We start from the raw sequence: 23,773 nt of genomic DNA, 5'->3' as shown, positions 1-23,773 counted from the left end.
AGTGATGTCACTTGTCCTAATGGAACAAATGAATGAATGAATTTCAATGTCTTCCTCCCCCCCCCCCCACCCATTGACCACGGTTAAGTTCTGTGTAACATTTATAGTCCTAACAATCCTAAAATGTTTTCATTTAGAAAACTGCATTACCAGCTTCACAGCAGAGAAGCAGTCATGACACGGGGGTCCGTGATGCACTTATTGTCAAAATTACCAACATAATAATTTGGCACAGACGCCTCAGTGAATTAAAGGTTGTGTGATTTCCCAAAGCACAAGAGAACTTTTGTACCCATCAGTCCTTCCATGATCTTAAACAGTTATCCAGCTTTGGGTTGTGGGTGATGCTGGATACTAACTTATTTTTCATAGGATCAGGGTTGGTGTACACTCTAGACAAGCTAAAGAAGAAAGAGAACAACACACATACACACTTATGGCCAATTTAAAATAATAACTGAATCCACCATGGATGTCTTTGGACTTTCGGAGGAACATGGGCAAACTACAGGTAAAGGGGGAACATGTAAGCGTCACACAGACAGCTCCCAGCTGACTGCAAGATTCAAATCCACAACCTGTCAATGACCACCTGAAGTGCTGTAAAATTAATAATAAAAAATGTCTAATTATGATGATTTTAGCAATTAGAAATTTTTAAAACTCTATGAGAGTTTGTTCATTTCCACGCTCTTTATTTGCGAATAGAGAACACACAGGAAATCGGACGGCTCAGACAGAGCTAAACATGCTTAAATCTCTAATTTCTAGATTCATTTTACTTTGTATGAAGGCAGTATACTCTTAAATGGATGTGGATTCCATTATTCTGTGTTACAACAATGTTATCAGTGGAAGTAATGGTTGTATTGAGAACAAATGGATACATCTCTTAAGAGATGGTATCTTATTAATGTTCTGCGAGAGGTCTCTCGTTCTGTTAAAAGGGTTCTTCCTCACCAGGGGATTCTTGGATCGTTGGGGTTACCACTCTAATGCTGTAGCATTTCTACCCTACAATATATAGATCACTCTTGTTTCACCCATCCATCTTCTTCTGCTTAAAGCTGCAGGTAGAAGGGTTGGAGCCTACTTCAGTTGCCACAGGGTGACCCGGGGTACACCCTGGACAGGTTGCCAGTTTGTAACAGGGCTAACACAGAGAGACAGACAACCATTCATACTCACATTAATGCCTATGGGAAGTTTAGAATCACCAGTTAACCTAACCTCACTAACTGCATGTCTTTGGAGTGAGGGAGGAGAAAACCTATGCACACATGGTGAGAACATGCAAACTCCACACAGAAAATGTCATTTTGTGAAGACATATGCTTGCTTTGTTAGCTGGACTGGTTAACCTACTGTTGGCTGTCTACACATGAGTGAGATCGACAGCTTTTACGTGCTATTGCACTGATCTAAAATCAGAAAAAAACCCAAGTAGTTTGCAAAACAACCAACCAACCAACCATCTGGAGCCAAATTATATCACATTATGAAAAGCAGAAGTGGCACTAAGCCCAGCAGCCACTACACAAAATTCACTTCATGTTATACTCCTCATTGGAAACACTGAGCAAACTTTGAATTAAACTGGTTTGGGCTACATCGGATAGAGAAAAACATCAAGAATCAGCACCTGTTTATTAGTTAACACAGTGCGTTCTGCTCTGTCATGTTCAGACAGCAGAGAATTGAATTTAATTCAGTGATGGGAGAGGGAGGAGTTAGAGAGGAAGGGAGGAGGAGGGGTAACTGGACTGTGTATCTGTGTGACAGAGAGAGAGGGAGTGAGAGAAAGTGCATGCAGCTCTCAGTCATTCATCTCTTGGAGAGTGGAGAGGAAACTACAGCACAAAGAGAAACACAAGATAAAAAATAAAGTTCTGCGATCAGTTTCTCAATTAAGACTTTTTTCTCATCACCGTTTATTTTTGCAACCAAAAGAACTGAGCTGCAGATATTTCACTTTGCTCCTTCTGCTCTCCGTGGAGATATTCCCATTTCTCTCTCCTGCAGCAGAGGACAATTTTCTGTCCGTGAAAACTGAGAAAATTTACAAGCGCCAAAACTGTGCCTGCTTTTGAGACTGTGCATCAGAAGGCTCAGTGGTAACTTGAATGCCTTGGACAGAGAGAGTGGAGCCCTTCTTTGCTGTGTGTGTGAAAGGAATGGTTGGGCTTTTTTGAGGAGGTGGAGGAGGAGGTGACCTCAGGAGGACAGCACCACGATCGTGGTGCTCTGGGAAAAAGCTCCGGGAAGAGGAGGAGGAGGAGGGCGCGTCGTGCTGGGGAAGAGCATCCTCCCAGCCTCTATGTCACCCTCAGGCACACACCCTTAGGACAGCAGGAGTTCAGTAATCTTATAAAATTAACTGGAGAGGAGAAAATAACTCCCTGCTGTACAATAAAGTGAGTTTAATTAAAATATTTAAAAAAAACTAATAAAAAAGTACATCAACTCAAATTTCACAGACATATAGACACATCTATAAATCATACATACACACAGACAACCAGGACGCCCCAGCTCACTGCTGCAGAATGGATCTCGCACCAATCGGAGGTAAGCATAAATTCATCCTGTTGCCATCTGATCTGCTGATGGACTATTAATGATTTGCATGAAATTGATATTTTCATTAATTTCTTTTTTATTGAAATCAGTGATTACGGATTAAGTTTTTTTCCAGCTTTGCAGGTTTTTTGTACTTCATACTTGGGCATCATTTTAGTTAAATTCATTTAAGTTCTTTTTCTGGGTTCTCTAAATAAAGACCCTGTTCTGACTCACTTGCTTAAATGAAAATAAGCTGTTCACTATGTTGCAAATTTTCAAGCTCAACCATCTCTATACTCAAAAGTTCTTTATATGATTAACTGATAAGTTTATTGTAATACAGTGGGAGTTTGAGTAGCACCTACCAAAAAAAAAAAAAAATCAAAATTTTCCAAAAATGAAGTCTCGCTTTTTCAAAATGAAACCAAAAAGTTTGCAGAACATCAAGGCAACCTTCTGATCTTCATGTAAATCCAGCTGAAAATCATCATTTCCTGTCGATTTCATCTCTTGACGTGGTAAAACGGCATCAGAACTTTTCAAAGCCTCAGTGCACATGAACCTAACATCAACTGCAAGCCAGCTCCTTGATAACCAATGGTCAAATTCACTGATCACTGCCCTACTATGTTTGCAACATTTTTTTTTCCAAAAGATCGGGTCTTGTCCCTTCCTCTCTTTCTTGTGTTTGTCTTGGCTGCTGGAGAAACAGTCAGGAAGAGATGGGTTTTACTCTTGAATCTGTACTCTCTATAAATACATATTACACATGTAAAACAAGCAAAAGGTGGCTCCATTCAGTCATTTAGCCGTACTGAATCTTTGTTGTCAATTTTGACTTTTATATTTATGTTTTGAAACAATAACAACTACTGCACAAGGTCTGGTGACTTTAATCAAACGCTTTTAAATCACCGGGAGGTGCGATCAAACAACCAAATGCAATGGTGTACTATAATCATATTAGCCAGCTGTTTCTGCATGTTAACATCAGTCTCGGTACGTTTAACCAGTATGTGTGTGCGGGGAACTGCGACGGGGACATGTGGGGTTGGGATTGATTGTCCTCAAGGTCGGATGCAGAATGTCAATACCCATCTCCGCTGGGGTGGGACTGGAGGGGTGGGTGGATGAGAAACTGATGGGATGGACCGATGGGATAGCATGAAAGAAAAAGAAAGTGAATGGGATTAGAGGAGTGGCAATGCTAGGCAGAGGGGCTGACCATGAAAGGATGGATGGATTGTAGAGGAAAACTATGACGAGACAAAAAAGAATGATAAGATGTTTGAAGATAGGGATGGGATGGATGGAGATGGAACGCAACAGGAGCTAATACACTTCCTAATAAACTAGAGAACCACAAACTTATCAGATTTTGGGAAGATTCAATCAAATCAAACACAAACTTGTGCTAACTGTGCATAAGGTCATCAGATGTCACCTGACTGTAAGGCAGTCATCAGAAAAGTCAAACATATTTACAGGAGTTTTATTTTCCCCAAACAAAATCCTCCAAATAGTCAATCCAGTGATGTCATACAGTTTAGATTTGAATTTTATACTTTTTATGACAATAACAGTAAAAAGATGCCACTAGTTCCCTCTTTAAATGTATATTTCTTTTATTTACCTTCAGAAAGAAATACATAATGTTGCTTATATGCTCGTAATATCTCAGTAGTCTTTAGGGCTTGAAAAAAGATGGAAAATGGACTTCTTTTGCTTAAAGAAGTCCATTTTCCTTTTAAATTAAAGCTCTTTACAAATATATTCTCAGGATTTTCTAATAAAACGCTTAATGTGATCTGAATTTTCCACTGGCTTCTCTGGACTGTTGTCGCTTGCTTACTCCGAACAATCAAACATCACATTTGGCTCTACGTCTAAGATAACTAGTCACAATCTCGTAACTTTTCCCTTTTGTTATAAAAGAACAAATAAAATATTCAAAATATATATTATATAACATATAACAGAATAAAATGAGAAAGCTGATAATTTGCTTCAAATCTATGGTACTACGAGAGTGTGAAACAAGCAACAGGTGTGAATCTTTACCGTCGCGTTCGTGTTTCAGGCCTCATGTGGTTGATGTTATTCAGTCTTTAGTTGTCCTTAAACTTCAAATCACAGATTGTATAACACCAACGATGTTTGTACAAGAAGCTAGAATTTGGAAACCACTGATTTAAGAAAACTAAACTGACCGGAGTACAGGAAATATACATAAAAAAATGTATTAATACAAACACTCAAATATGGTACTTTTACAGAAAGTGAAAGAAGTGTTCTTCTCCATTAGGAAAACTACTTGCATACTTTTATACTCTCTCATACCCCTAAACCAGTTTGGTAGAGCATGCAACTCGAATCACAAAGACAAGCTGGGCTTTTTAAGCGTTCAGCACAAATGTCACCACTTGGTTGGTATTTATTGCCTCCACTAAGTTGCTATGTTTTTGGTAATGTTTGCATGCATGCATGTGAGTGCATGCAGGTGTAGAGTGGGGTCATGTTAACAATCCATTTAATCCACAAAGGTCGTCAATGTCAACTTTAACAACTAAAAACAAAAAAAAAATCCTTATAACTATAGGTCTTACAAGTGTGGTGTGTATTGCCAAGATATAGAAAGTGCAGGATAAAGATTTAAAAAAATCATGTCACATTTGACCTTTGACCTCTCCTTGAAGGTCAATAGATTGATCGGAAGGCCAAAGTGGTAATAAAGCCACATAGAGCAATTTTAAATGACAATAGGTGGTCAGACTGAGAAGAACATGCCGGCATGGGATACTTTTTGAGTATAGTTGGTTAATTTTGTTGCACGCTGAAGTATTTGATGAGAAAAACAATGCTGATCGAGTCGGTATCAAGGTTTCATTTGTCTCTGCTGACAACACATGTGAGAAATGTGCATTCTTATCATACTTTCATGATGTTTAGACTGCGTCCCCTTTGTTACTGTTAATGAAGTACTGCTCGTTCTCACACATTTCTTCTAACTTGTTTAGTCTTAAATCAATCTTTTTTTCTCCTTCTGGGCCTCTAAGTCACACAATCTATTAGTAAATCCACTGCTAGCCACTTTCACGTGTGAACTTAGAGGTCGGGACATTGAAGTTGTCCTCACTAAGGTGTAGCACAAAGAAGAAGCAGTCCATCCAAACAGTCAAGATTAATATTGTCACCATAAAATCAGACATCGCTCAGACTTTGTACAAAGGAGCTGAAAGTTTGTTTGACATCACAAAGACTGAAAAGTTGAAGAAACATATAGAGCAGTGTGAAGTCTGACCTTTAGGCTCACAGGGCTTAATCCTAACCTCATTATTAGAAATATTGACTACGTTTTTGTTGAGGATCCATCATTTGTGATGCAACTTCTATCAGATAAAACAAGGAAAAGCATAATTGGTCTACTTTAATATCTTGTCTAACCAGCTGACTATTTCTAGACAGTTTCAGGGGTGTAGGCGTGAAAATAACATTATTGAACGTAAAGTTCTTATTAGGAAGTAACTTAACTGGTCTGAACCAGAAAAGCTCTTATGGGTACTGTGGTAGAGCCTTTATAACGTCTAAAATGTACCTAAAAATCACGACAGTAAACTCAAATCCAAATCAGCAACGCTCGAACTATTTAGTTCCAACTCCAAACGTCATCCATTGATCCATATTCGTGCCTACAGCTAAATCTATAGTGGGCAGAATTGTACACTTAATGGTGCAGATCAAGATGGCAGCCTGCCATGTACCGTAATATGAACAGTAGCCTATAAGCGATCACTATTTCATCCATTGGTACTTTTTAAAAAAACATACTGATTTCTCAAGATAACAGTTCATGTTATTGGCCGTCTATAACTTAGTTTTACATAAATTATGTGTCAGGAAAAAGAAAAAAAGTGTAACTTATGTGCAGCTCCTGAAACAAATCTCCACCACTTTCATTTTTATGATTACTAATTTCACCATCCCTTACTCATGCGCTGTCTCTTCCCTTCCTCTTTTGCTGCTTCCCCTCCTGTCCCACCCCCTCTGCCTGGACTTGCTGGTCTGCAGTGTCTATTTCAGTCTTTCCGTTGGGGTCAGATTCGGCACATCCGGTATCTCATCCAGTTTATTGTCATTCAATCCTGCTGCGCTCCCGGAGGGCATCAAGAGGAAGGCCCCTGGGTCTTAGTGCCTGATTGGCCAAACACGCATGTACATACAGCTGGAATTTGAGCAGAATGGATTAAAATCTATATCTAGTACAGTTGGGTCTTGTAGTGCTCCATTATGAGTCCAAAGTCTTTACATACAACAGCAAAGTACATGAATATGTAACTTATTTGCCTAGAAGTATATCGGTGCATTCAAATGAGAGGTCTGTGGCAATTAGAAGCTTTACAGTCCATCATTATTTTTTCATAGATCAAATCATATTTCAATATTGAAGGTTTTCTGTAGTTATAGATTATTTTTCTTGTGTTAAAATAGCTCCAAGTTTTACACTGGGAAATCAGGCAGCTCAATAGTAGGAAAAGTAACAAAGACAGCATGGGATTAATGGTCTAAGCATGGCACTGCAATGGTATCCCACAGGCACCGTGCAGACCTATATGCTAACCTCCACGGTGTAGGTGTGTGAGTTGGGGACACAAAATGCTTGTCCACACTCATAATGTGGGTGATTCTTGTTTCTAAGAAGACAGAAGTAGAAGTAAAAAAAAAAGAAAAAAAAAAGCATTAAATGTAATTAAAATTCTCCATATTGTCTGCACAATAGCTAATCCAATAGTTAATCCAATAGCTAATATAATAGCTAATCCTTGAGCTAACAGGAAAGGGAAATGGATTTTCAAATGAGGAGTGGAATTGCCATTTTAAATGTCAGAAATAAATCTTTGATTCTGGAAACCATTTAATTATTTTTCTTTTTCAAATTGTTTTTTAAAAATGATTTTGAAAATTAGTTTTTTAATTTGGAATTTAAAAATGTTTTTTAATTGAGTTTCATTCTTTTTTTGTAAAATCATTTTCGATTTGAAGTATTTATTGATGGATTAATGATTCATTTTGAAAAATAGATTTAAAAATAGTGTTTTTATTTAAAATTTTATTATTAAATAATAAATTACTGTAGTAATGCTTGAATAAATAAAATAATTAAAAAATGAATTTGCAAATACATAATTTATTGTACAATTCATGATTTAAGCACAGAATTCATTATTTCAATATGTGTGATTTGAGCCTCCCAAAAGTTTTTTTTAAGTACATATATATATATATATATATATATATATATATATACACACATTTTTTTTTTAACACTTTTACCAAGTGTAGTTTTATTTCTCTCTGAAACGTGGGGCCGACTCTTGATCCCTGTACTTCTGAAGTTCTGGCCACACGAGTTGTTAATCGCGTTGAACCTGACTGCTGGTCACTTTACTGTATTTACTACCTGCACACATTACTATCAGTGGCTTTCTTTAAACTCACTGGTAGTTGCTTCAGTCACTTGCCCAAAAGTTGAGAAAAGTTTATCTTGGGTCACGCTCACTTCACATCCCCAGCAAGTAGTTCCCCCATAGTTGCCTGAAGTTGCCAAATATCTATATGTATGTCTTTCTATGGTCTCTGTTTGCCATGTTGGTCTGAACTGCTTCCAGTGTGGATGTAGCTTAAAATCCTGGCTATGCCCCTGTTTGGAGTTGGAGGTTTCCCTTCTTATATTCAGGCTCAGTGGCATATTGGCACAAACATTAAATCAATATTGATCTTCTCTGCTGAAAAAAAGGATAATTTCCCAAAATGTATTTATGTAAACTAACAGATTGTTTACCACAACAGTCAGCGCTTGATAGCATCTTTCATGAAAGACAATTTCTAACACCTCGCAAAACGTTAAAGGAGTAACAAGGACAGGAGAGCAGTGAGAGGATGAAAGAGAAGGTGGAGGGATTGCAGTGAAGGTGACATTTGGGAGCGAGAGGAGCAGAGAAGATAGGGGAAGATATGACAGAAGGAAGTAGAAGAAAGGAAAGGAGACGTGAGGAGAGGGCAACCCCTCCTCATTTCGAGGCAAAGGGTCACTGCAGTCAGTTCTAAAATAGCCAGAAACCATGATGTCATCTAGGGGGAGATGCAACAAAGCCTTATCCATTAAACTCCATCGACCATCAGCAGGTCGAGCCCAGACTCAGCGGAAGTCAGAGAGTCAGCGGGCAGACAAGGAATCAGGACTAATTACAAGTTTCTTTTTCCTCTTGATTTTATGAGGCAAATGGGTTTTCAACATTAAACACTTTTTTTCAGAGTTTATAAAACTCTGGAAGCGCACTTAGCATAGACCGCATCCAAACAGTGATGGTCAGCTCTTAAACCCAATGCCAGAAGTACAATATGCCAACTGTTAATGATAATATTTAGAGGTTTCAAACAAATAAGCTTATGTTATAGTATTGTTATCATTGTCTACTGTCCTGTTCTCTAATGGATGGCTGTCACCTGGACAAAAAGTGATGACTTTAGTGTTTCTGACTTAGTTGATAAAACGCTGCTTGGATAATGTAACTCGCAGCAGCGAGTCTTTGCTTCATGTCTAATTGCACTGAGAAAAACACAGACTTCCTGCTTCCTGGTATATGAAGGTTTAAAGATATGAAAAAACCTTCCTGTGTGATTACCTACATCACAACCATGAAAACATATGAGGCAATAAAAGAAAAAAATATGAATTCCTGTTTTATGTGTATCAATGATACAGATAGACTGCACTGAAGTTTAAACATGGCAGTATGAGAAACGACTGGGCAGCAGTGTAGATCAGTGTGTGGTGTGCGTTTTTGTAGAAATGTGTGATAGAGGAGTGTGTGTGTGTGTGTGTGTCCCAGGGCACAGGCTCAGTCATTACTGATACTCCCCTAGCACAGAGGTCCATCCTCAGGTTACCGCTGACGGCCTCTTGAAACAACAGCTCCCTATGACTGTTTTCTTTTAGGCTGGTTTGCTTCATTGACATCCATTGTTTATGTTACTTATGCAATGTTTGGAGAATTCATCATGGTAAAAGAAAAGGAAAGAAACAAAAACGTGCCAAAACAAACCGCGTATTCATACTGTTAACCCTCTCTGTCCGTCTCCTGTTCCTGTTGATTGTTTTTCTGTCCCTATGTCCACAGTGATACTTGTTCTTATCCTGTTCTTATGCTGCCGAGCACAATTTTCACAAAAATCCCCAATCCCCGTTCTACTCTGAACCAGATAGATTATAAAACAATTACGGTGCTTCTTGCCATGGAAGTTCAGTATAAGTCACAAACGTGCATCAAGTTACCCAGGAACATCAATCTTATTTAGGATCACGAAATATCAGGAAAGCATGTGATCCAAATTTTCAATTATTCTAAATTTACTAGAATAGCAAAGTGTTTGATGAAAGGTGTGATGCAGCGCGCTGCTATAGAGTCCTGAAACTCTAAAATTCATTAGTGTTTTGCATTCCCCCATGTTCCCCTGTCTCCAAGTCCGTGGGTTTAGGTTCTTGCAGTTAACACAAATTTGTGAAACAAACACAACAAGCTGAAAGTCAGTGATATCTATCTATCTATCTATCTATCTATCTATCTATCTATCTATCTATCTGATAATAATCTGACAATACTATAATATTGGCCATATTATATTTACATTACCACAGTGAGATGACTTTAGTCTCATGAACAACATTAACTAATTGTTATTTACTAACTAATCTTAAATGACTGTTCAGCACAGAAATGAAGCCCAACAATCATGTTTTACAGTCCCGTGGTCTCAGCCTCAGATACTCAGCTAATCAAAGTGATGTCATGACAAAAATGAATGACCAACAAAACATTTTTCTCCTTCATTTCTGTCAAACAAAGCTGTATGTAACGTGTCTCGCGGTTAGTATCGTGGTTGCTAGGCAACCTGAACAGCGCGACGAAGCGTATACCGTCCCATTTCACAAGCCTCTCACTTCCGCACTTGTCGTACTTATAGTACGCACCGTAGTGCGCGTACTTCAAGCGTGCAGACCCTGAACTGGGACACAGCTTGAGCATCACAACTGAAAACAACAGGAAATCTCAGCTCAGCCAATCAGAGTGGCTGATTGCATGCATAAAGGCCATGTGTTGATTATGATACCAGGGCCTTTAAAACAGACAATATTTTCCTCTCTAATCTTCCTAGAAACAATAATTGTATTAAAAGTGTATGCTTACCTGTAGAGCTGCTTATTTACTTCACTAAGATTTCCATCAGTCTTCATCGCAGCAATAAATATCAGTCTATGGTGGAATTTAATCATAAAATAGAAGCTTTGGACAAAGTTTTAGTTCTGAAATAAACTCTTGTTTTTAATTGTTTCTTTGTCTACAACCTAACAATATCATGCAACAGAGAAAAGAAATCCATTCTGAAAATCGTGAGTCGTTCAACTGCTTGTCGAATTTGTTGAAAATGTCCTACAGTAACTCTACATTCAAACTCTATAGTTTCAAGCCTTCTGGTTTTACTTGCTGTAAGTATGTCATATTAGAGGGGGGCAATAGTAGGCACGACCAGAAAGAGTAAATAATATGAGGTCATGGAAATAGTTGGCAGGCCTCTTCTTTTTTAACAATTAGATGGTGTGATAGGCGAGCAGAGTATAAGCGAGCCACGGCCACTGCTCTGTGATGAGATTAGTCACCAGGTCCTCTTCTCTCTCCTCAGACTAATTTGAAAATGCATCCTCATCCAAACAACCTGGCCCTCCTTATCTGCTGCTTTATGGCTGGATTTCTGGAAGCAGGGCACAGCGGGGGCTATATAGAAAAGCCAGAGGGTTGGGCACCATTCAGTTCAGGCTGCCACAGTTTGCTGTTTGCTCAAAGGTGTCTCCTGGCACGGAGGACAGGAAGTGTATTTTGTATTCTTGCTAATCACCTCTCCTGCTCTCACAGTGATGGATTGCCATTCTTGGGTTTCAACCATCCTATCATCCCTACATCTGTTTGCTCTTCCATTACTGTGTCTGCACTGCCTTTTTCAGTATCCACTTCTCTTTTTTACTCCTTTTTATTTAACTTTTGGGCACTCAAAACAGTACAAAAAAACTCCCAAAACATTTGCAATTATTTAACATATTTTTCTGGCTAAAATGAGAGATCCTGATGAGATATTTCGCAGTCTGATTCAAGCAGTCTACTGCTTATGAGAGAGGCATGGCAGTAGACTGAATCATTTAGGTTTTTGGACCATTATTTAAAAAGAAAGCATCACGTGCTACTGCAATTAAAGTAAGTGCAAAAGGTTGTGTAGCCTATTATCACAGAATATTTAATTCATAAAATAATTTTACTTTCATCTACCATAAATTAAAGTTTTTTCCACATCTGCTGAAACTTGGACAGCGGCAGACACGAATGCTCTTACTGTAATAGTGGTAAAATACATAAACTTTCCCACAATCAGTTACTTTCTTCCAGAATTTTCCCATCTTGCCTTATTTGCAACACCAGTGCTGTGTTATGCCATTATGGCTTTCATATGTTTGATAAATTTCCATCAGCTGTTCATCTGGCAATATGTGTCTCAATGAGTGGCATTCAGTTAAGTCTGACTTTTTAATTTTTATTTATTTATTTTTTGGCAGAACAAGTGTGAAGTCATGCATCAAACAGACTTTCCTCATCTCAACAAACAAATCCATAATGCAGTCCTCTAAAGATAATTGACTAGTTTTTGGGGAAAAGATGCCATTAATACAGGGAGACAGAATTTTAGGGGCATCTTTGAGCTGCATAGACATGACCATGCCTCAGTGTCTTTAATACATTTGAGTATGAAAGCAGAACAATTCCCAACAAGTATAATCCCAGCCGACCACCCATGTCTAACATCTGCAGGACAATACTGCAATTCCAGAATCAGCTAATAATAATTAACCTGCTAGAATCCAGCAGAATAACACAATAACACAACATCTGAGGCTCGTGAAAATGTGTAATGCATTGTTTTCTTTTTCAAAAACCAAAGAAAAGAATCTCCAGTGTTTCTTTTGCTTTGGCAGAAGAGTGGACACTAATAGAGGAAACATTTTTGAAATAAGTCTAGATGCATATGGATGGAGCTAAAGAGACACATTTGCTTCTGCTTCCTCTTACCTCCATGCTCTATCTAATCTCATGATCTGAGCTGCTTTAAACGCATTTCCATTTGGCCTCATTACTCTCTAAGAGGGCCGGCCCCATGTGAGGAGTGAGCCAGTGATCTCTCCCCGTTGGCCACTTGGCAAGACTGCCATTTCTCTGTGAGGATATAGCTGTGTGTGTGTATGTGTGTGTGTGGATATATATGTTGGCTGCTTGCTTTATCACAAACAAACACAAAGAACTGAGCATTTTTTCTCTAAATTAAGCAACAGCGTTCTGTCTCTGATGTTCAAACAGGAAATCAAATCAGTGGCATATTAATCTATATTCAGACATTTTAATTTAATATAGTATAATCATGCATTTACTGCACTTCCAAGCAAATGCACGTTAACTTTTAAAGAAGTGGCTTACTCAGCATTTGAATGCGTATGCAACACAATGCATGTCATTTTATACCAGTGTTTCCCATACAGACTTTACTTGGGCAGGATAACCAGATATATTAACACCCTCCAAAGATTACCCAGTCACATTTCATATTTTTATTCTTTAATTCAAGAGGACATAAAGGATTTATTTAATGGCAGACACCTCCCTTACTCTTACCTTGATAGTTGCTAATCTGTTCCTTCCACTCTTACATCCTACTGGTTGTAGGGCCACTCTAAATTTTTAAAGAAGAAAGCCTTAACAAAAAATGCATTATCCATCCATTCGCTTCCGCTTATCCTTTTCAGGGTCGCGGGGGGCGCTGGAGCCTATCCCAGCTGTCATAGGGCGAAAGGCGGGGTACACCCTGGACAGGTCGCCAGTCTGTCGCAGGGCCAACACACAGGGACAGACAACCATTCACATTCACTCGCACATTCACACCTAGTGGCAATTTGGATTATCCAATTAACCTATCCCCACAAGCTGCATGTCTTTGGACGGTGGGAGGAAGCCGGAGTACCCGGAGAGAACCCACGCAAACACGGGGAGAACATGCAAACGCCACACAGAAAGACCCCGGCCTGATGGTGGAATTGAACTCAGGACCTTCTTGCTGTGAGGCAACAGTGCTAACCACTGTGCCACCGTGCTGCCCAAAAAATGCATTATGTTATCACAAATACAATACACAGTCACGTGAAATTAATTCTATCCCGTCCTGTAAGACCTTTTACAGCACTGATAGGCAACTCCAGAGCTCAAGGCCTCCGTCCTGCAGGTTTTAGATGTGTCCTTGATCCAACACAGCTGATTCAAATGGCTAAATTACCTCCTCAACATGTCTTGAAGTTCTCCAGAGGCCTGGTAATGAACTAATCATTTGACTCAGGTGTGTTGACCCAGGGTGAGATCTAAAACCTGCAGGACACCGGCACTCGAGGCCTGGAGTTGCCTACCAGTGCTTTACAGTTTCCATTGGAAATAAAAGGGTAACTAGCAGCCAGGTGCTTCTGTTCAAATAGGCTTGATTAACTGTACCTCTATAAAAGGAGATGTTCAGACATTTTCCTGTTTTCAAGCGTTCAGGAGTGTATGTCCCATCAAATTTATCCCAAGGTCAGATTGTCCAACACTTTGATAAAGTACTAAAATCCAGCGAGTTGTATCTCAGGCTCTACAGGCCTCAGTTAGCATTTAAAATGTTAAATTCATAACAGTGAAACTAGAGAAAGAGTCTGTATGCCTTATTTAAAGCTGTTGCCATGAAAAAAGCCTCTTCTCTCTAAAGTTACATCTGAACAAACCACAAAACGTCTAGAACAACGTTCTTTGGACTTACTGGACCAATGTGGAAATCTCTGGCCATAAGAAATACATTTGGAGAAAACCAAACACTGAACACCTCATAGCAACTTTCAAACACTGTGATAAAAAGATGAAGATTTGGCTTATTTTGCAGCCACAGGACCAGGGCACTTTGAGTCACTGCGTTCATCATGAACACCTCTTTATACTATTCAAGAGTCAAATGTGAGTTCATCTGTCTGACAGCTAAAGTTTGAGAAAGGACTATGATCCCAGTCAAGGTCCAGACCTCAGCCTGGCTGAAATCCTGTGGCAGGACCTTATGAGAGCTGCGCATAAACAAATACCCACAAATTTCAATGAACTGAAGCAATAACTGTAAATCTAAAAGCTGATGGTTTAAATGAGGTAAAACCGGTCCACTGGAGTGAACCTATGCAAAAAAAAAATGTGCATGAGGATAAACAAGGTTTATTAGTGGTGCTCCAAATAGCTCACATAATTTACATACACAAGAACCTTGTTTCTAGAAAGTGCTTCCTCTGAAAATAGTTTGTAAAGAAACTGTTACAGGAAAGCAGATGATTTTTATAAGCTACTTACTGGCATATATTGGTAGCTTTTAAGGAAATACATGTCTTTAAGTATCTCTGCACTGGCCTCAGCATTTCGCTGTGGTTGCTGCTTGATTGGAACCACAGACCGAAACTCAGAGTAGCCTACTTTATTTTTATCAGATGGTTTTCTGAAATAAAGTATTTTTATGGTGAGATATTTTGCTCAGTGAAAATGTACCTCAATAAATCAGTCTAAAATCTTTAGCTGGCAGAGTTGAGCCAATCAGAGACAAATGATTAATATATATATATATATATCAATTAAACCATTTTTAAAGCCATTTCTCTGTTGCTCAAGTGCTTGGCCACACTGCCAGCCTCTGTCTGCAGGTGGGATTCCTCCATGGCATCAGCAGCTGTGCTCAACAGATGTTAAATTACAGTGTGAACCTCATGGTTGTGTCTCTTTGGCTCTGGCAGGCTAATAATAGTGTTAGCTTGAGCAGTGGAGCGCCTCAGCGGTCATGATGACACGGTTGATGGTTGTGTGGAGGTTTTGCAGCCAAAATCCATCCCTGATCAAATGCTTCTTAAAGTTTTGGAGAGCAACATGCAGGCTACTGTTTGCTTTTCACAACATTTTTCTCCACATAACACTAAATATACACCATACACTCAAAAGAAATCATTCTTTGACTTCATAAAAATGAAGCAACAACATCTGACATATACAAAAATGAAAGGTTTATTAGTTAATATAATTGTGATTACAGAAAATATGCCTGGTATAAATTGAATGTAGAATGTTGAATGCCAACCCAATACCAAAGCCTCTTCTACCATGTGTAGAAGTGGCTTAAAATTTCCAATTACATGTTTTTATTGATGCATTTTACTAAAGTCACTCCTGATAGTTAAAAATAGTTCTTATGTATCTCAGAGAGAGATGTTATAACCCAGAATTTTATGAAAAATTAGAACCAATAATCACTATTGCTTCCTTTCTTTGTGTTTGCAGGTTTATCTGATGTGCCTTGAGCACCGGGAGCACTTTGCCCCAGACCCGGCTTCCAACCCTGGTGCCATCCAGCAGGCTGACCAGGATGGACTCTACTCATTCCTTCAGGATGGAGCTGGACTCAGTGCTGTCGCTTGACCAGATACGTGCCATTCGGGCTAACAATGACTATGTGGAGCGGCCCGTGGCACTGGAACCTGCAACGCAGTCTGGATTCTTTTTGGTCCACGATGACCGTTACCCTCACGGTGCATACATCCATCACCCCCAGCCTTCCTTCCCCTCAGCCATGTCCCGCAGCCAAAGTCAACAGCAGCACACTCATCTTTCCCATTTGAGCCGTTCCAGTACCATAAGCTCTTCTATGTCACGAACAAGTGCCACCTCAGACCAGCGGCTACTGGCAGGTTTGACACCATCTCACTCTAGCTTAGGTTCGGTGGTCCATTCACAGCCTAAAGGGGACCTGAAGCCTGATTCTTTTGGTAAACGCCTGGCGGAAGATGAGGCTGAACTCAGTCTCCATCAGTTCATCTGTGAGAGGTGTGGCCGCTGTAAATGTCAAGAGTGCTGCGCCCCACGCCGCCTGCCTTCTTGCTGGGCCTGTGGACAACGCTGTCTGTGTTCTGCTGAGAATGCCGTGGAGTATGGCACATGCTTGTGCTGTGTTAAAGGTTTATTCTATCACTGCTCTGCCCAGGATGATGAAGATAACTGTGCTGACCAGCCATGTTCCTGTGCTCCAGCCCATGCCTGTGCCCGCTGGAGCACAATGGGACTGCTGGCGCTATGTCTGCCCTGCCTTTGCTGCTACCCCCCTGCCAGGCTGTGCCTTGCTCTGTGCCGGTGTGCCCACGACCGGGCTACGCGGCCCGGCTGCAGGTGCAGCAACACCAACACTGTGTGCCGCAAGATTTCCAATTCCAACCCTAATCCTTGCCATCCCTCGCTCCGCAGCAAAGCTCTGGAGAAACCGTTATGACAGGCTTGAATGAGGGCCAAGTAAATGAATTTCCCCTCAGATGTGGCCAAAAGCAATGCTGTCACCAATCAACGGTCCCTCGGTTGACATCATGACGACAGTGCCATTGTGACCCAACTACCTACGTATGACAAGCCAACCAATCACCCAACCAACCAAACAACCAAGTTGTTCACCTAACGTACCTTTATTTCTCCAACTCAGGAGGGACCAAAGCTTTAATGTGCCTGCTTATGTTGGAGAATTAATGCCTATGTTGAAGAATAAGAAGCTGTTTTGCTTTGCTGGACCGATCCTTAAACCTTAACCAAGACACCAAGACAAAAAACAAGGCAAAACAAAACAAAAAAAACATGCTTTCTATGGTGCAATCTCGGCATGTTAAAATGTATTTATTTATTATTGAATCTCCTCCCTTCTCAACCCTTTGCCACTCTCTGTGCTAATTCTTTGCAAAGGAATCGCTCACAAAGGAAAGAAGCCTGCATATGGACTTTGCAAACAGATTCTGACCTGATCAGAAGAAGTGTGAGAGATGGAGGTTAAAACTACAACGAGATTCAGAACTTTGAAAAAACGTTAAAGATGAACGAGGAAACCAGTGTTGTACTGAGGTGAACATCTTACTGAGACTCAGCAAAGCACCAAGATATAAAGTGAGATGAACGACACCTGTGACAACAGTTTGACACCAAAAAGGGACCATTCACTGTAACAAACGGTGTGAATTTCAATGTTATTAAGCTCATTTGTAAACGAAAAGCACTGTGAGGTAGATGGACAATGTTTTCCCTGTGAGCCTAGAGCTCATTGGGGGATTATTTAACCAGAGGGAGGATGCATCTATTGTGAGGCAGCGTGCGTGCGTGTCCGTCTGTGTGTGTCCTCCTACTGTGCAACAACCTGTGTATGAGCCTGTGTGTTTGTTGTTTTATCAGCAGAAGAAGCCTGCCTTGTGTTATTTTTAGCAGTCCTGCTTCGCTGGAGCTCTGAGGGTCTGGTCGGGTTTCCTCCTGAAGCCAGCCTGTCGCCAACCTCCCTCGCTCCCTCCTCTGACCCACCTCCTTCACAATCCTCTACTCCACTACTACACATAAACACCCCCCACCCCACCCATCAGTTCTCTACCCATTCTGAAATCAAATGCCATTTCTGAACTTCCAGATGATCCAAATGCTTGGAGGGTTTTGAAAACCATATTCTTAATGAACCATTCGTCTATATAATCCATTAAGTGTTTTAGCACTTAAAAGCAAATTCTTGGGTTAACATAGGGAGACATTGCGTCCTATAACCTAAAAAGCTGTTGACTACTTGGCAGAAGAAAAGGACACACAAGGAAGCTAATAAGGTAAAAAGTTAAAAGTGCTAGCGGGGCCTTAAAGGTTGATATACCAATGAATCCTCATCCTAGGGTATCAAATGCTGTGCTTTTGCCAGAAGCTGCTGTTGCACAGATATGCAGGAGGGTTGCTTTGGGCCCAGTGCCTTTACGCACCTTTGGAGGTCACACTCAATGCTGAGAATAACGGCCGCTTGTTAACCAGGAGTGTGTCAGCCAGGAGACAGCATGTTCTGATCTTCAGTCTGGGGCTTTGCTCTTTGTTTGATTGGTGCAATTTCCACTCACTTTGTTCTTTCACTTCCTGGTTAGGAGTGGTTAGGTTTGAAAATACCCCTTGAAAAAACAGGCTTACCTGGAGTACTGAGGCCAGCGTTCATGTGAAGCCAGGATGTACGACAGGAGTACCACCAAAGCAAACATTCTACGTATGTATGAGACACCAGTGGCTTTGACAAAATAGCAGTATTTAATACCCTAGAGCTGGACCTGAGCTTCAATCACAATTTCATTTTCTGTTACTGAAATTGGATTGAAAATTTCATTAGCTCCTGCCTCCCTGGACAAAACTTCGAATAATATCGGTTAGTTACAGGTAAAGGCAAAAGGTCTAAAACTGATCCAAACAGCACTAAAAATGACCTAACCATCAAAAAGAGCCGACACAAGGCACATTACACACCCATACTGCATTGTATATCCCTAATGTCTCATTCGCCTCTCCTCTTAAGCTCAGACGGCTAAAAGCCTTGAGTTCCAGGTCCATGGAGAGTTCATCAAACAGGCAATTAGCTTCATGATAGCTCTTAATGGCCTGGAGAAGAATGGAGCGTGGGAGGGAGAGAAGAGAGAGGACAGGATGAGTAGAGTTGTGGTGTTTGGCAAACAGACAGAATGGTGAGGAGGGATGCTAAGAGGAAAAAGAACAGGAGTCGATGAAGGAAAAGTAACAGAGGATGTTGATGGGTCCATGAGGTCATTTGGAGACCATGAATACTCAGCAAAAGCAGTGCAGATTTAAACTTTTGGATTTTGGTTGTTTGTTTTTTTTTAGTTTTTTCAGGACTTCAGGTGTTGATGCAAACCATAAATGGAACACATTTAGAGGAGGATCAAAATCAGTTAAAAAAAACACACACACAAAGTATGCATGTATGTTTGCTGGTGTGTGTACGCATGTACAGGTTTTTAAGCGTGTGTGTTCATGTTTGGATGCATTTGGGCGTGTGTGTGTGTGTGTGTGTGTGTGTCAGGAAGTGACCTAAGCACAGACACACATTGACCTGATATGTTAAATGTTCCTTTGTTATATTTTTATATGTAAATATGGGCTGTTAACTGTAAAACTATTTTTATTCTGCTTTATTTTGTTTGTATGAGATTGATATTATGGCTATATTTCATTATTGTGAACTATTAAGAGTCCACATTCAGGAACTTTTAGGGCGACTGACTGCAATGCAAAATTACTCCCCATTAGCATTTTTAAAAAGTATGTTGGATTTCAAAGGGGTTATTTAACAATCCAGATAGATGTATAGAACCAGTGCAATTATAGTTACATACATTAGTCACTGCTGCACAAATTGGTTCTATACAATAATAATAATAATAAAAAAATCTGAAAGAAAGAGCTTCTAAAGATGAATCTCTAAAGGAGGTTGAGGAATTTTTGCAAATTTCTGAAGCAGACAATCCAAATCATGCATCAGGATTAGGGGACAATCATTCATGCAATCTGTGAATGTTTTCAAATAGCAACTGTTATTATTGTCATAAAAGGAAAGTGAGGCAGTGGATTGCAAACAGCCGAAGGCTGTTAATGACTTTATCACAGAACAAGTAACCATTTCTAACATTAGATGTGCTAACAACATTTTATAGTTTAGACTGGAGGGAATTGAAGACTTGTCAAGGGTTTGCTACTGAACTACTGCTAATAAGGTGCCTTGGAACTAAAGGTGTAAATTTAAAGGGGACCTATTATGCTAATTCCTTAGATTATACCAACTTTGCATGAATCAGTTTAAATTAATCCTTATTTATCTTACACTGGGCTGTGGTAACTGAAAGTCTTCAACTTTCTTCTGATTGGCTGTCCGTCACAAACAAAAGACTTGGATAGAAACAGGGTAGGGCTTTGGTGACCATACTGACATCATGCAGAGCCAAGAGTAAAATAAACTGTAAAGAAGTGAATATTTAGAGCAGTCTAAAGCCTATGCTTTAGGCCTATAAGGATTATGCAACAGAAATGTGTAACATGTCTTCTTTAAATGTCTTCGGGCCTTCACCAATGCATTGGGAAGTGCAAATGTTGCCCTAAATGTTTCTGGTCTCGTCACAGGTTCCACTTTGATAGATGGGTTGGCAACTGTGGAGGACACACTCAGTTTAAATATGAACTTTTCTCTCATTCTTTTTTTTAATATTCCACCTTTTTCCATGGTTATTACTGTTCAAAGTATTGGCATCCAAAAAAAACAAACAAGAAAAACAACAGTCGACATATTTGATATTCGTTAAGCAAATCACCAGGGTTAACATGTCCACCTTAATGCTAATGAATCTGAAAAGTTACCCAACATTTCATCGCAACTGCCAGTTTTAGCTTCTTAATGAAAAGATATTAGAAATTGCTTGAAAATTGGCAGTGGCATGAAAGTGAGCTTTTCAAGGAACTGTTTGTTTGATTGATAGCTGGCGTATTTTACCTTGCATGCATCTCTGTGAACAACAATGCTTCAAAGGCAACAGAAAATCCTGACTGAAAACAATAGTGTGAGTGTAAAACTTTCAAAATGGAAACCATTTCATATTCAGCTGCATCACTGTGGACATGAGTTTCTGATGGGTTTCCACACAGATGCGCACACTGTCTCCTTTAACCCTGACTGAGCGACTTCAGTCAGATCTTTGGTGCTTGTGAAGATGACTTGGGGAACATTTATTTCTATCTGGATTGTTTTTTCTATCGGGATGATATTGCACTTGTTTTTTAGCTAACTGTTTCACCTGTGTTCAGAGTAGCTTTAATATCTTTGCAGTGACAACTATCCAATCATAATCTCTACAGTATGCAGTCTTTTGTATGTACAACAGATACACACAGAGGCATAAGCAATGCATTATGGGTGGGGTACGAGTCAAATGTTTTAAAAACCTCAGTATAGTGACAAGAGCTAATGAGAGCTAATTAGCTAGATAATTGTAATAGAAACAGCACTGGTGTCAGTAAACCTGAGTAAGGCACCATTTTTACTGCATAATAGAAATGGAGGACTGTTTTTGTCATTTCAAACACCTTTTTTCAGTCATTTGAGGGAATTAACATCTTGAAATAGTGACTCCCCCATGCTGCATGGCTTGTGCATCTGTATGTAATAAATAAAGTGCTCCAGTTTAAAATCCTAAACATTTTCAACATTGTCCGCCCTCAGGGCCGGAGCTCATGTCTGAACCTGTGTGATGCTGTACGTACGCAGGCTGCCACTATAACCACTACACTTCTCCTCGTGTCTTAGCAAGCATCGCTTTTGGTACAAATTGGCATCTTATATGTTGCAAAAGAGTTTAAGGAGAGTATATGGAACAAATATATATAGAAATTTATCTTAAATGAATATATTATATATGGAACAGTATGCTTTTCACACTTTGTTTCTTTGCCATTTTTGCTTCATGGATATTTATTTAAATGGTTGCAACAATGGCGCTGACATTAATCGTGAGGATGGTGTTGAGATGTATTTATTTTACAGTTGTCAGAGATAAAGGCACAGATTTTGTTGTCATCTTTATTTTTTGAGTTTTGTTTTGTTTTTTGCTCCTCTCAGTGTGGTGTGGCTGCTGCTGCCCTCCTGGCTAAAGATGAACCAATAAACAGAATTTCAAAATAAGAACTGCGTGCTATGAATGAGTCTTTAATTTCTGCAACTTTTCCATGTCATCAGTGAAGCATAAAATATTAAAAACTACTATTATTATAATTGTTATTTTTACTTTAAACTGCTTAAGAAGCTGTCAGACCTTTGTGCTTTAACTAGGGATAATCCATATCATTGTTGATAATACCAGTATAAATTTTAATGTGAAATAAAATCATATGATCGAGCACAACATGAAAAAGAAGCTTCTTCAACAATCTCCAACAAAGCACTGTTCAAAATATCCCCAAAAAAAGGAAGGAAGGATGAAGGCAGTGATCCTGGCAGCTGGTGATGCATGACCAAAAGTACATAGGGGGCTGCGATGGTTAGCACTGTTGCCTCCTGGGTTCAGAACCAATATTTAGCCAGGACCTGTCTAGGAGGACCTGTGGAGCATGTTTGCATGGGTTGCATGAGTACTCTGGGTTCCTGGGAGGAGTTAGTTCAGTTAGTTAGTTCATAGTGTGAGTGTCTGTGTTGATGTGACAGACTGGTAAGTACAAGGAAATAGATGGCATGCATGAATGATGCTATTTATTTATTTAAACTGAAAACACTACCTAGGCTACTTTTGTGGTTACATTTGTGTCACTGTATATCATTTATTTATTTAACTTTTATTAACCAGGAAAAAAAAATGATTTGAGTGCCCTTGTCAAGAAAAACGGCAGTACAATCACAAGTTGCATAAATTAGAAACATACACACATCTAAATCCATTTACAGGTAATAGAAATATTTTTAGAAAAATGCATTATTGTCAGAAATATAATTATTACAAATTTATTTTAAATAATGTGGTGAAATTGTATGTGTATATCACATTCCCCTCGTTCAAACACATGCAGATTAACCTCCTAAGACCCAAACTCTTCCACAAAATGCATTTTTAATTTGTCTTTGATATTTGGGCTGATTGGGACCTGATGAATGTAAAAACAAAGAATTACCAGATTTTTTTTTTTACATGATTTTTGTTTCTAAGAAAAATGAGAGCCACATATAAGGATATTCGTTTAAAATTTCGATAGAACAGTTACAATATAATGTCCTGTAAGTGGATATCAGGCCCTTGTAGAGCAAAATTGAGTATTTTAGTCTAAATAACCCAAAATGTGATGTTCACATATGTGGACGCCAGGTCCTAGGAGGTTAAAGAACAAGATGCGAGATTACATTTTGGAGGTATTTAGAGAGCTTAGCTAGGTTAGTTATGGTGCCTGCCCATAGCAGGTGAGATAGTCTTTATTGCAGGGTAAATGTTCCCTAAGTGCTTACCCTACAGAAAAACAGGCAAGAATGACTTTTGGACTTTTTTTTAAAGCTGACAGAAGCATGACTGGATAACATTTTTTACTTGAGCATAGAAACAAAGGTCAGTGTCAAAAATTACTACCATGTTATGAGTAGACTGCTTGACAATTTTGGTCGATGAACTAAGCTTACTGTAAGCCAGGGTTGCAGAATCTTTGGTAGAAATTAG

General features: G+C 39.4%; 1 protein-coding gene across 1 annotated transcript; it reads left to right on the top strand.

Annotated features, from left to right (window-relative positions):
- Window positions 1-1,845: 1,845 nt before the first annotated feature.
- Window positions 1,846-22,263, top strand: LOC147321197 (protein sprouty homolog 3). The gene is made up of 2 exons (XM_086309519.1): window positions 1,846-2,568; window positions 16,038-22,263. The coding sequence occupies exon 2, from the start codon at window positions 16,123-16,125 to the stop codon at window positions 17,017-17,019; it is 897 nt and encodes a 298-aa protein (XP_086165645.1). The 5' UTR covers window positions 1,846-2,568; window positions 16,038-16,122; the 3' UTR covers window positions 17,020-22,263.
- Window positions 22,264-23,773: the final 1,510 nt, after the last annotated feature.

The sequence above is a fragment of the Aulonocara sp. 'chitande type north' Nkhata Bay genome, linkage group LG10, assembly GCF_057382095.1.
Source record: "Aulonocara sp. 'chitande type north' Nkhata Bay isolate Kocher_YH1m ecotype deep benthic linkage group LG10, A_spYH_male_GT1.1, whole genome shotgun sequence".
NCBI lineage: Eukaryota > Metazoa > Chordata > Actinopteri > Cichliformes > Cichlidae > Aulonocara > Aulonocara sp. 'chitande type north' Nkhata Bay.
Note: the sequence above shows the minus strand (reverse complement) of the source record. Positions and strands in the feature narration are given on the sequence as shown.